This window comes from Nicotiana tabacum, chromosome 1, assembly GCF_000715075.1.
Source record: "Nicotiana tabacum cultivar K326 chromosome 1, ASM71507v2, whole genome shotgun sequence".
Classification (NCBI taxonomy): domain Eukaryota; kingdom Viridiplantae; phylum Streptophyta; class Magnoliopsida; order Solanales; family Solanaceae; genus Nicotiana; species Nicotiana tabacum.
The window spans coordinates 1,052,324-1,064,762 of record NC_134080.1 but is presented as its reverse complement, the minus strand read 5'-3'; the positions used below and the strand labels follow the sequence as shown (position 1 = coordinate 1,064,762).

Genomic DNA, 12,439 nt, shown 5'->3' with positions numbered 1-12,439 from the left:
TAAAAAACTGCACTTCGTATAATAACAGGTCGTAATGCCAGTAAAAAAACACAAAAGCATACAAATACACAATCCACAACAAAAGCTAAAAAAGGAAAATGCACAACCCATATTTCACAAATTTGCTAGCGGGTTCTTTACAAAAACTGCATGTACCAGAAAATTGAGCTATCTAACGTTCTTCTGGCCACTTGGCACCACAAAATTGCCAAAGCAATATTCTCCACATTCATCTTCATTGTCCTCTTGAAGCCTATATTTGCTGAAATGCTGCACCCTGAACTTCCATTCTCCTTTAACCGGATCATAGGACACAAATTCAGCACCTTGATCTCCTGCCTTCCTCTTAAGCATATCCTTATATTTATCGATTCTAGGACCCTCTGTATAGTGTTGTCCAGTCTTCTTATCAAAACATTTTATGTTGAGAAGTGTCACCTCAGCAGGCTTGTTAAGACCTTGTCCAACAGGAGGTTTCTTACTCTCATCCATATAGACTATCACCTCCCGATTGTTAAACTGAATCAAAGACTCCAGATCAAGCCGTCGAACATCTGTTTCCCCGATGAACTTGATGCTTCCATATTCATGTCTACCAACCACAAAATCCTTCACATGGCGACAGAACCCAGGCTCAGCCCTTTCCTTTGCTGCCAATTCCTGAACCCGTGGCTCTGTGTAATAATCAGAATGGCGGAGCTTTGGCATCAGAGCCTCAATGTCAGCCCCATGTTCGTAAACAATTGCTGCTTCACCAGCTCGATGGCCAGTAAGGGTAATGGAAGACCCCCCTCCTTTTTGGAGGTGATTCCCTTCATGGAGACCAATGGGTTTCTGGTTCAGTTTGGCACTATGGAGACCCTCTTTATCAAGGCCATTCACAACCAAATCTTCTGCAGGAACAGATGAAATGCAGCTAATGAGGCCAAATTACTGTACAGAAATTTAACTTCTGGTGACAACTGAACTCACACTGTAAGACAGATAGAAGTAACATTCACTACTGATAAACTTTGTATTCTAAGCAAAATGTTAACTTCAAGTTCTCAGAACCAAAATTCTCCTGACAAAATAATACTTTGAAACATTTTCGTTTATTGAAAAGTTCAAGCAAGTTACAACAACAACGACGACTCAGTATAATCCCACAAGTGGCGTCTGGGGAGGGTAATATGTACGCAGACCTTAACCCTACTCCGAAGGGTAGAGAGGCGGTTTCCAGGAGACCCTCGGCTCAAAAAAAAGCAACAGGAGACGATATATTAGTACCATAAAAATGCATAATACAATAACAACAATATAAGAGATATGAAATACAGAATACGAAATACGAAATAGATGGCTGGTATAGTAAAAACTAGCAGGTAAAGCCCTGCATCAATAGACGACCAATGGCATTCTTAGTCTAACTCCTAACTGGCTAGTCTCACTCTATTGTGCTGTAGAAATATTCACAACTTTCCCCTAACCTACAACCTTAATGCTCGACCTCCATAATTCCCTGTCAAGGGCCATGTCCTCAGTAATCCTAAGTCACGCCATGTCCAAGCAAGGTCAAGCAAGTTATGGAAAAAAAAATAACCCATTGCATAATTCCAAAAATTACTTACTGTTTTTATCTTTTGCACTGGTCTCAGTAACTGGAGCAAAAACAACTTCAGGGATTTTACCTGAATATGAAGTGCATTCTTCAGCAAAATAAGGCCAATATACAACAAGAACATAGTTCTGAAAGCAAGAGTCGATATAGTAAAGACAAACTACAAAGAGAAAGATAAGCACAAGCAAAGAAAGGGTGCATTCTACATTTGTGGAATAGGGACCAACTTGTAGCCTGAAGACGTGGATATGAAGATATTCAACTATATACCTGTTATGATAGGCCGGGTTCAGACATTTAAAGATTTGCCACAGCATTGCTATTTGTACGGCAAGATCAACCAATAAACTACGCCTCATCTCAATTAGTTAAAGTCAGCTGAATGAATCCTCTATATATGCCCCCTCTATTCGGGTTCATTTCTTTCAAAACACTCAATAATTTATCTTTTAAAACAAATTCAAAGCTCCAGATTATTCAAATCTCATGCTTATTCCTAAACTAACATGAAAATATCTAACCAAACTGAACTAACATGATCCCAGGCAAACATGAGACCAAATGCAAGTATGACAACTAACAAAAATGAGTAAGCCTTACCCCAACTTATTGTTATTTGTAAGGCTCCTTTTCTTTCATGTTTTATTTTCTTACTCAAAAGCCTTTGACATAACTTGCTTCCTTGTGATTTTAGATTTACCTAGTCACTTAAGCACTTCCATCATAGTATAAAACCTACACATCGATGCACTTGGATGTCTATTTACCTAGTCTCTTATTATCTTTCTGGCATCTTTTTTTGTTACAGGCCTTTTCTTTTGTTTCCTTTTCTGATATTATTGTCTTTTCTGTTGAGCCGAGAGTCTCCCGGAAATAGCCTCTCTACCCTTTCAGGGTAGGGGTAGGGTTAAGGTCTGTTACACTCTACTCTCCCCAGACCCCACTAGTGGGATTTTACTGAGTATGTTGTTGTTGTTGTTGTTAGCGTTCTAGAAGTTTTTGGATGCTTTGTTATATTTTTTAGTTAATTTGTGCGTGCAGGTCTGAGATGTATGTGATTGCTTACTATAGTTTAGTTGTTACAGTGCTGCTTGTTTAGGAATTTCTTGTTTGCAACATTGAGACCTTACCCTATGCCCATTGTATATTGGAGTGTAATTTGGGTTGAGCATGGTATCATGTTGGATGAGTCAAAATCAAATGAACAGAAACATCAAGACCCTACCACATGTCTACTTTCTATTGGGGTGTAACTTGGGTTCGAGGCGTGATAACTTTCCACAAGCTCAAACTATCTTTCTTGATACATATACTAGCACTCCTGAAGTCCTGATAAAAAGATGCCTAATTAAGAATGTCAGGACTGGTCGAAACTCCCCCAATGATAGTTAAAATCAACACAAATGACAGCGACAAGCATAACCTTAAATCTATAGCTATTGCATATTAGGGATATGATACAAGATGAGGTTGGTAACCGCGCTAAAATTTTGCAGAAAAACGGGTTAACTGCTTTATCATTAAGGAAGAATTTTCTCCTTGCCGAGAGGATTGGTGTTGGCTTTGGAACTACATATAAGTAAAACAAATCTATAACCTACCATTCTCATGTGCTGGGGACGTGTGTTTTGATGGCGATACTTTCTCCAAACCACCTCTAGAAGGCCACTGGTCCAATGGACGAATAACTAAAGCTCTTGGATTCTCTCTAGGAACAAACAACGCATCTGCCTTAGGCGTGCTTGGCGTCTCCTCATCATCACTAAAGAACGGCACCTACAAAGAAACACAAGTCAACCAAAGCCAGTCAATTTGTTGCACTTAAAAATAGATTCCGAGATTCATTTAGGACTAACTAGAGGTTTAATACAAATAAAACATCATTTTGACCTTAGCACCCTCAGTTTTAGGGTGATATTTCCTTGCCGGCAACCTAACCCGTCTTTGAGAAAGGTGTCGGGAAGTCAGTAATGATGATATCCTGACAGGAACAGGTTTGTCAACCACCTGTTAAACAATAAAGTGAAAAACATGTAAGAGCACCAAATTGTGGATCTGCTTTCGTTTATACTAATAATTAAAAAAAAATAAGTGGAGTAAAAGTAAAAAAGGCATAACCCAATCCGTAAACCAAAATAAGAAAGCATAGAGAAAACCACATAGGAAGAAAAGCTCCCCACCCCACACCCCAGAGTAAAGAAGACAGGTCATGCATACTTACCGGTAAACTAGAAATCCCATACTGTATAGAAGAAGAAGTGCCAGTACGACCAATTGACATCTGAGGCATCGCCGGTAAAGTTCCAAATGGATTAGTAACAACCGCTGGTTGTGCTACAACTGAGCTTTGGTTAGCTGACCTGTAGCACCAGGTGTTCATCAGTTTCATACAAAAAGTCATGAAAAGAAGAGAGGCACATGCGCAGAAAACCGAAATAAAAAGGATCAAGATTAGAACAAGAATTGAATATGTCCTCTGAAAGTACTCATCAAGGTCTACTGTTCACAAATCCACAGCTCATGCGTACGCCTTTATCCTTGATAACATAAACTCTTATCGGTGTCATATTTCTATGATACCACAGATTTACTATGGTGGTATAGAACTCACTGTTTGGAAGGCTATAGAATGAACAGAAAACTGATCTCGGAAGGAAAGACACCTGAAGAAACAATCCACCCTTTGGTCCTTTTTCTTCATTCCTTTTTTAGGAGTGGGGATCAATTGAAAGAAAATTGACAAATTTTAAAGGATTTCCGACAAAATTCCTGAATTGGAGACAAGTATGATAAATACAAGCTAAATGGAAGTAAGGCTACAGAGAGACTGATAGAGGGGCTGCTAGTGACATCAAGACTATATTCACAAGTCAGACTAAATCCAAATGACAACTTCCTATAATGTTGCGCATATGCATGCACTTACAGGACAAAAGAAATGTAAGGATCATTTAAAGAGCTGTTACATACGGTTGACTGAAAAGGTTGGGTGTGCCACCAAAACCACTTGCACCACCTGTACAGTAGAACAAAAGACATAGATTTAGTAGTCGCATCACCAATCTCACCAACTATAAGATGAACTGTCACATTTTAATTACCTCCTTGTGTCTGACCATAGTTACTGAACCCAAAAGCAGTACTCTGAGAAGGCTGAGTGAGTTGAAAAGGAGTTGAAAGAGGGGGCTTCAAATCCAAAGAAAGGGGCAAATTAGGAAGATCTGGATAATAAAAATATTTTTAAAAAATTGCAGACTAGCCTAATAGATGCTTGTACTTGTATCGTTTTGACATCCCGGTCCTCATATTTACGGATTTTCATCCAGACACCTCTACTCAGTGTTGTCAAAGGCGCGCTTAAGCCCTAAAGCGAGGCTCAAAACATGTTGAGCGCTTCGGCTCGCTTTGTGGGCGCTTCACTGTCGCATCAAGGCTCTAAGGCATATTTTTCCTTGCCAATGAGTGTAATCATGAAAAGGCGACACCGAACAATTGATCTTTCACTTTATCATAATTTTTTGGTTCACATATTTGTTATTCATGCTTATAATTATTGGCCTTGGACTACATATACATATTTTTACTTTTTCTCCATTTTTGCATTTTTTTAATAAAGCCCACGCTTTATTTACGCTTTGCGCTTAAAGCCCCAACGAGCATTAGAGCTTTTTTGCGCGTTTCACCTTTGATAAGACTGCCTCTACTTGTTCAAAACAAATTTTCTAAACCCCTCTGAAAATAGACCAAGCTTATGTGGCATTGACATAGCTGAGGTGGACAAATTATGTGTCACACACGCGTGTAAAGAGAGTGATACTAGTGATTTTGATTAAAGCTAATCGAAATTACCACCCTCACCCTCCTAATTTTCTTCTCTTGCTCAGTTTCTCCCACCTTTCTTCTCGCCCCCAATCCCTCTTTCCCCCTCCCTCTTTTCCCCTCCACACCACTGTAAACAATGGATGAGCCTTCAAAATCACAAAATCAGGCAGAAAAACTCTGTTTTTTAATAAGAGAATCTTTTACATTTCTTGTTTCTTTTTTTTTTGTTTAATCAAAACCCAACTGATTTCTCAAATGAACTTCTAAAAAGTACCTTTTTTGCTGTTAACTCAAAAACCAATTAATCAATTCTTTACTAGAAAAAATGGCGGAGGCAACAAAATTTCAATTAATCAGCTCTTCAGGTAATTTCGAGGTAGTAGGTTCCGCTTGGGCTTTTTTTAAGGAAATGAGGAAAAGATAGGTATTTAATGGTGCTTTTGGCTGGTGGTTTTTAGAGGAAGGTGGTGACTTCCAGTTGTTTGGTTATAGTGAAGAAACTTTGTGGCGGTTGAATTTCTCTTTTTTCATTTTTTGATGGGGTTACCAGTAATTGTAGAGCAGTGGTGAGAAGTCAATGTGTGAGGATGGTCTCACGCATGAAAACGGGTTCTACCAGGTGAGATTTTTGAAGGACGATATGGTGGTCAGGGAATGGTTTGCGGTGGTCAGATAAAGAAAGAAGTTGTAATGGTGGCTATGAGGTAGTTCTTATTGAGGCATTTGGGATGTTTCTTCAAATTTTTTAAAAAATGCTTTCTGAGAAAATAAATGATGACGTCGAATAATCGACAAAGTGTAAAATGATGAAAATATTAGGTTTGGGTGGTCAGTCCTATTGTTCAATCGTTTATTTTCCTATGTGGCACTAGCAATGACGTGGAGTCCTACGTGTAGTGAGACGGTATTACACGCACCCTCAGCCTCTACTCATAAGTGTTTATTATACAGGGTTTGAACGAGTGTAAGCGTTCACTTGGCAAAATTGTAAGTACGGGGACCGGGATGACAACCTAGAAGGCTAGAACAAGTAGAGATGCATTTTAGGCTATTATGCCTTTAATAAAACAACAATATGTAACTTGGGAGAATCTAATATACTTTTACTGCAAGTAATAGAACAAAAATGAATCAAAAAGATACATCAAGCAAGTCAACCGCAAGAGAAAAATATCAACAACCCAAATGATAAAGCATTGAATATAATTTCATACAAGTTTAAGTGATTTGCTTGCTCAAAACATAACCTTACATATATCACCAACGGTCAACTAACAAGAGAACGGGATTGCAACAGTTTAATAGTTTCCAGGCATTGATCACACTTGCAACCATATCAATAATGGTCTGTGTAATGTTATCACTTTGTGCACTTCTCTATATGAGGTGATGTGCCCTTTCACTTACTGCATAACACAAACCAAGCATGAATGCATGCACACTTTCCATTTTCTACTGCTAACAGACACCTTCATTTTCGATAAGTGACAACAGTGTGGCGTTAAGCCGTTAACCATGAAAGTGACCGCCCACCTCCCAACCTTCAGGCCAAGCCAGCTACTACCCCAAAAAAACAAATACTCCCTCCGTTCCAATTTATGTGAACCTGTTTGACTGGGCATGGAGTTTAAGAAAAAATGAAGACTTGGGAATTTATGGTCCTAAAAAAGTCAAAAAAGGGCCCAAAGTATTTGTGTGGTTATAAAAGCTTCTCATTAAGGGTAGAATTGTAAGTTTAAGCTAAATTGTTTCCAAATTTAGAAAGGAGTCATTCTTTTTGGAACGGACCAAAAAGAAAATAGGTTCATATAAACTGGAACGGAGGGAGTAAATATTTATCCGATAGTCATGTTCATCATAAAAATCCATCCAGTAAATATTTGTGAAAATCATCTGATTGTCATGATTGCAACGGAACCAAATGATAGAGAGATCTACAGAGAGCTACATAAGAACAATTCATAGAATGCAGTTCACGACTAACTTACTGTTGTTTGGCCAAATCCTATCGGGTTGCTTGTATTTAGCAATGGTGCACTTGAAAATAAGTTCCCACCAAAGCCAGTAGAAGGAGTACTGAACAAATTGGATTGACCAAAAGCTGGCGTACTCTGACCAAAAGATGACGCAGTTTGTCCAAAGGCCGAGCTCGTCTGTCCAAATGAAGGGGTAGTTGACTGGAATAACGGAGAGGATTGAGTATTACCAAAGCTTAAGCTAGGACCAAATGCTGGAGCAGTAGCCTGAGCTGAAGAGGAGCCAAAAATTGATGTTGATGATCCAAAACCCGAAGCACTAGATGATCCAAAGAGGGAGGGAGATGTATTTGTTCCAAAAGCTGGAGCTGATGGTCCAAATAAGGAAGGGGTAGTCGAGGATGTAGAGCCAAACGGATTAGATGCATTTGAGCTCGCAAAGGGAGAAGAACTAAAAGCCGGAGTAGCTGAGGTTCCAAAACCTGAAGGACTGAATGCGGGTGGTTTGGGTGCAAATGGATTGGAAGTTGTAGTGGATGAAAATGGATTCGAAGATGACTGGCCAAATGGGGAAGTTGATGATGATGCAAAGGCTGAGCTTCCAAAATTGATTCCACTAGTTGACTGACCCACAGAAGCAGGACCTCCTGTAATTGTGAGATTGTTGAGATTATCAATAACATAAAGAGCAACTAGTGTCAAGATTATAATTCACATTAAAATTTACCTTTATCTCCCAACTGGTAATCCTCCCACCTAAGTTCTTCATGGCTCTTGTCTCTGTAAACTGGCATGGCCGAAATAGACTCCAGTTTCCCAGCAGGCTGGGTACCACTGCCACTGTCTGCTTCAGGTGTTGCCTGATAAGCAGCAACTCGTGTTCCACCCCGTTGACCACCAACAGCAGACTGCGCAAAACCAGGGCTCCCAAAAGTTGCTGCAGAAGTTTGGGCTCCTAAACCATATGAAGATACCAAGCATCAGAGACAAATAGTATGAAAACTACTTTTGAATTGAATTCCAAACCTCTTGTTAGAGAAAATACAAGTCATTAATCAAAAAATATACTCCTCCGTGACACTTTATGTGATGATGACTTGGCACGGAGTTAAAGAAAAAACGAAAGACTTTTGAAACTTGTGGTTTAAAATAAACCATAGGTATTTCATATTCGGGTGCCAACAAATAATTGCATTAAGGGTAAAATGGGAAGTTTACAGTTAAACTGTTTCTAAATGTAAAAAGGTATGATTCTCTTTGAAACAAACTAAAAAGGAAAGCATCACATAAATTGGGCAGGATGGAGTTATCAGTCTGTCTTGCATGAGTAAAAGCAGCTTACCAAATGCAGAACTTTGAGCACCAAAAGTTGACGTTGATGTGCCAAATGGGCTACTGCCAAAAGCAGATGTTGATTGGCCAAATGCAGGAGCAGATCCAAAACTAAATGAAGGAGCACTTGGAGCGCCAAAAGCAGGAGTTGTCGTGGCACCAAAGGCAGGAGAACTGGCGGCACCAAAGGCCGGGGTGCTGGTGGCACCAAAGGCCGGGGTGCTAGATCCAAACATAGGAGAATTTGAAGCACCAAATGGGCTGCCTGTATTGCCAAAGGCTGGGTTTGGTGTAGAGCCAAAGGCTGGAGTACTTGATGTACCAAATGCCGGTGCACTCGTGGCACCAAAAGCAGGGGTGCTTGATGAACCAAACGTCGGGGTGCTCGGAGTACCAAATGCAGGTTGACTTGATGCACCAAAAGGTGCAGATGAGCCGAATAGACCACTCCCAAATGCCGGCTGTGATTGTTGAAACGAGCTGCCGAACGGACTTGTTTGGGCACTGCTTGACCCAAAGCCACCAAAAGCTGGCTTCTGCCCGAATACAGATGAACCTTCACAATTAAGACAGTTTCAGAACTGAAGGACAAACAAATACTGTTCAAATCACATTAAGACTATAAGAAACTTCAAAAAAGTAGCACAAGTTACTTCAATAATGTCAGTCACTTCCCATTCTAAGAGGGAAATGCTGGAAAATGCACATTGCAAACAACATACAGGTTAAGCTGGGAAAAAAAATATTGGTAAAAGGGGTTTCATTGACCTCAGACAATTAAAAGAACATGCATTCGCTCTTATACCAGAACAGGAGAGAGAAAAGGCACAGGAAGGCCAAGGAAAGAAGGAAAAAGATATAATAGATGGAAAGCACTTCCCATCTAAAGAGAAAGAAATGTCCTTCATTGGCCTCCATAAAAAATTGCATTAGTATTAATAAGTAATAACCTCCCATACAAGAAAAGCAGAAAACAATTTCAGGCAACAGAAGTATAAGTTATTCAATTTCCAAATGTTGGAGAAGTAGGATTTCACATTGTATAATCTTTGGATACAAAGTCTTCTAGTGTAGAAGGGTAGAGATGTCCGCTCACTATTTATCACCTTTTGAAGCTCGAAACAGAATATTTCTGGGTAATTAAAAAAAATCTTCACGTACAAGGTTTAAATAGGAAATACCATCAGTGTGACGTAAGAGAATTGCAACACAAATTCATCTGAGCACACAAATTACACACGAGCTCCATGCAGGCACAGGTACTTGGTGTATAAAATGGAACTGAATCCTATTGGCACATCTATGTCAACACTATGCCAACACGTAACAAAAATGATAGGCATAGGGTAGACTACTTGTCCAAAAAGAAAAGGGCATGACTAGACAAGAGAAGATCCCTCTAATACATTGTACAAGTAGACTGTTCACTTCAGCCAGCCCTGATGTCATTGGAATATGCATAATAAATAATCATTAACTATCAATCTCCCAAACCACTGAGATCTGAACCCATAATCATGTTACTTATATATGACATGGGCATTAAGAAATTGGCCTTAGCAGTACTAAAGAATACATTAGAGCATTGATTGCATTCAGGAAAAAGCATGTACAACAGAACTTTGTAAGGAAGCTTGTGAAAACCAATACTCACTCCCAAATGCCGATGAAGAACTGCCAAAAGTAGGAGTTGAAGAAGCTCCAAATGCAGGTGTAGTGCTTCCAAATGCAGGTGAGGATGATGCACCAAAGACTGGTGTGGACCCTAGAGGTGAAGAAGATTGGGGAGTTCCGAACACTCCAGTGGAAGTGCTACCAAAAAAGGAACCACCAGATTGCGAACCAAAAGGATTTGTACTACCAAAAGGTTTGGGAGCAAAGGGATTATTACTTGTCTGCCCAAAACCTGATTGTGACCCAAACGGGCTAGTAGATGACTGCCCGAAAGCTGAAAGGAAAAGAAAAAAGTCAGCGCTGAGCATCCTAACCGTATGAAATAAGAGAAAAAAGAAGGCTAACAAATGCATCTTAACCGAGAAAATTTCAGAAAACATAATATAAGCCGAAAAGAAATACTAACATTTTCTACGAAATGAAGCAAATAAATGGAAAGCAAGAGAGGATGCACGTCAGGGAAAAGAGATAATAAAAATAAGAATGGCAGGTCCTTTTTAATCCGTTATTTCTTATTTAGGAGCATCAGTTTAAAGGAAATATGAAAAGTAAAAATACTAATCATAACTTGCTTCATTTCAATAGAAATAAGGAAAGAATCCAAAGATGGATGGAAGATGCAGGATCAATTTTCTCGATGATAAAAATGATGCCAAGACAGCCGCAAGTACTTACCATTTGTGGAACCGAACATGGTTTACTTGTCAAATCTTTCACAGTACCTGCTGGAGGTCCAAAGTAAACGCACAGATCATTAAAAATTGCTTGTTAGAGTGTCAAAGGATATGTATATAGCAAGTTTTACGAAATTAAAGTCAAGTAGATTGAGATTCCATGCCTCCATGTGAAAAAATTTCAATACATTAGGTATATAAATAATACTGCGACATGAATAACAACAAGGAAACCATAAGAAGATCCATTATTAAGATAATAAACCAGAAAACAACATAAATCAATGTAGGAAAGAGGCCTCAATGACAACATTGCAGCAATACGCTGTACCTAAATTTCTCCTTATCAACTAAGGCAAAAAAAACGACCTGGATATGTCAAATGATACATACAAGCACGTTTTGTACGTTATGGAGGATACGATGAGCGAGAGACGAAATGAAAATCTGAATCGTAACAGCAATGGAATCAAAAACGGAATCGTAATAGCTAGGGTTATAGCTGTACCTGAGATGTAGAGGAAAGGTGTTGACCGACGGATAGTTTCGCGATTTCGATCTATAAGCAGCAAATATCAACTGAAAAGGTCGCTCAGAGTCGAACCATAACCCTCGTTGCAACTTCTGCCTCTGTGTGTGTGTGTTTTTTGGTGGGCAAAAGTCCTCAAACAGTGGTCCTCCGTAACATACAAATAGGTAAAGAGAGCAACATAGCTTTTTAGAAACGCTGATTATTGACGGTTCGATTAATGGGCTCAGGCCCGCGGCCCCTCTAGCAAAAAAAAAAAGGTCTTTTTACCTAATTATACTATAATAAAAACTTATTTATTATTTTTATTTAGGTTCTTTATTAATTACTTTATATACCTATATTTATTAGTTTTATACAAAACCTTAAAAAAGAGAAAATTAAATATACCTTAAATAGTGGGTATCAGTTACACAAAATATCCTACATTTAAGATATCAAAAATCAATACTTACCCAAAATCCCTTCATCGTAAGAAACCCACCCCAAAATCATCATCTCTCTTTGCAATTACCAAATCCCTTTACCGTAAGAGACCCACCCCAAAATCATCACCTCTGTTTGCAATTACCAAATCCCTTTACTGTAAGAGACCCACCCCAAAATCGTGCTCTTGCAAACGATTGAGAATATAACTTGGAGTTTATATCTCAATTTTGAGGGAGATTGGTTAAGTTTAGAATTGTTTTTAGGTAAAATTTCATATTGAAACTTGAAGAAGAAAAGTTTCTGAATTGTATCACGATTGTATTATAATTGTATCACATTTGTTTCATAATTGTATCACAATTGTATCGAAGTTGTATTTGATTTGTATCTGATATATCAATAC

At 38.9% G+C, this 12,439-nt stretch overlaps 1 protein-coding gene across 5 annotated transcripts; it reads right to left on the bottom strand.

The window, feature by feature from the left end:
• LOC107767733 (nuclear pore complex protein NUP98A) lies at positions 1 to 11,773 on the bottom strand. Of its 5 annotated transcripts, none has more exons than XM_075224792.1 (13): positions 11,587 to 11,773; positions 11,080 to 11,129; positions 10,385 to 10,678; positions 8,741 to 9,286; positions 8,126 to 8,353; positions 7,411 to 8,045; positions 4,702 to 4,786; positions 4,571 to 4,616; positions 3,822 to 3,960; positions 3,491 to 3,607; positions 3,202 to 3,376; positions 1,611 to 1,670; positions 1 to 893 (listed from the first exon to the last, which is right to left on the bottom strand). In XM_075224792.1, the coding sequence occupies exons 2-13, from the start codon at positions 11,096 to 11,098 to the stop codon at positions 169 to 171; spliced, it is 3,069 nt and encodes a 1,022-aa protein (XP_075080893.1). In that variant the 5' UTR covers positions 11,099 to 11,129; positions 11,587 to 11,773; the 3' UTR covers positions 1 to 168. The 5 variants fall into 5 exon arrangements, with proteins under 5 accessions (XP_075080893.1, XP_075080861.1, XP_075080924.1 ...); XM_075224760.1 differs by having other exon boundaries at positions 11,080 to 11,126; positions 11,587 to 11,768; XM_075224891.1 differs by lacking the exon at positions 1 to 893 and adding an exon at positions 900 to 1,233 and having other exon boundaries at positions 11,080 to 11,126; positions 11,587 to 11,768.
• Positions 11,774 to 12,439: the final 666 nt, after the last annotated feature.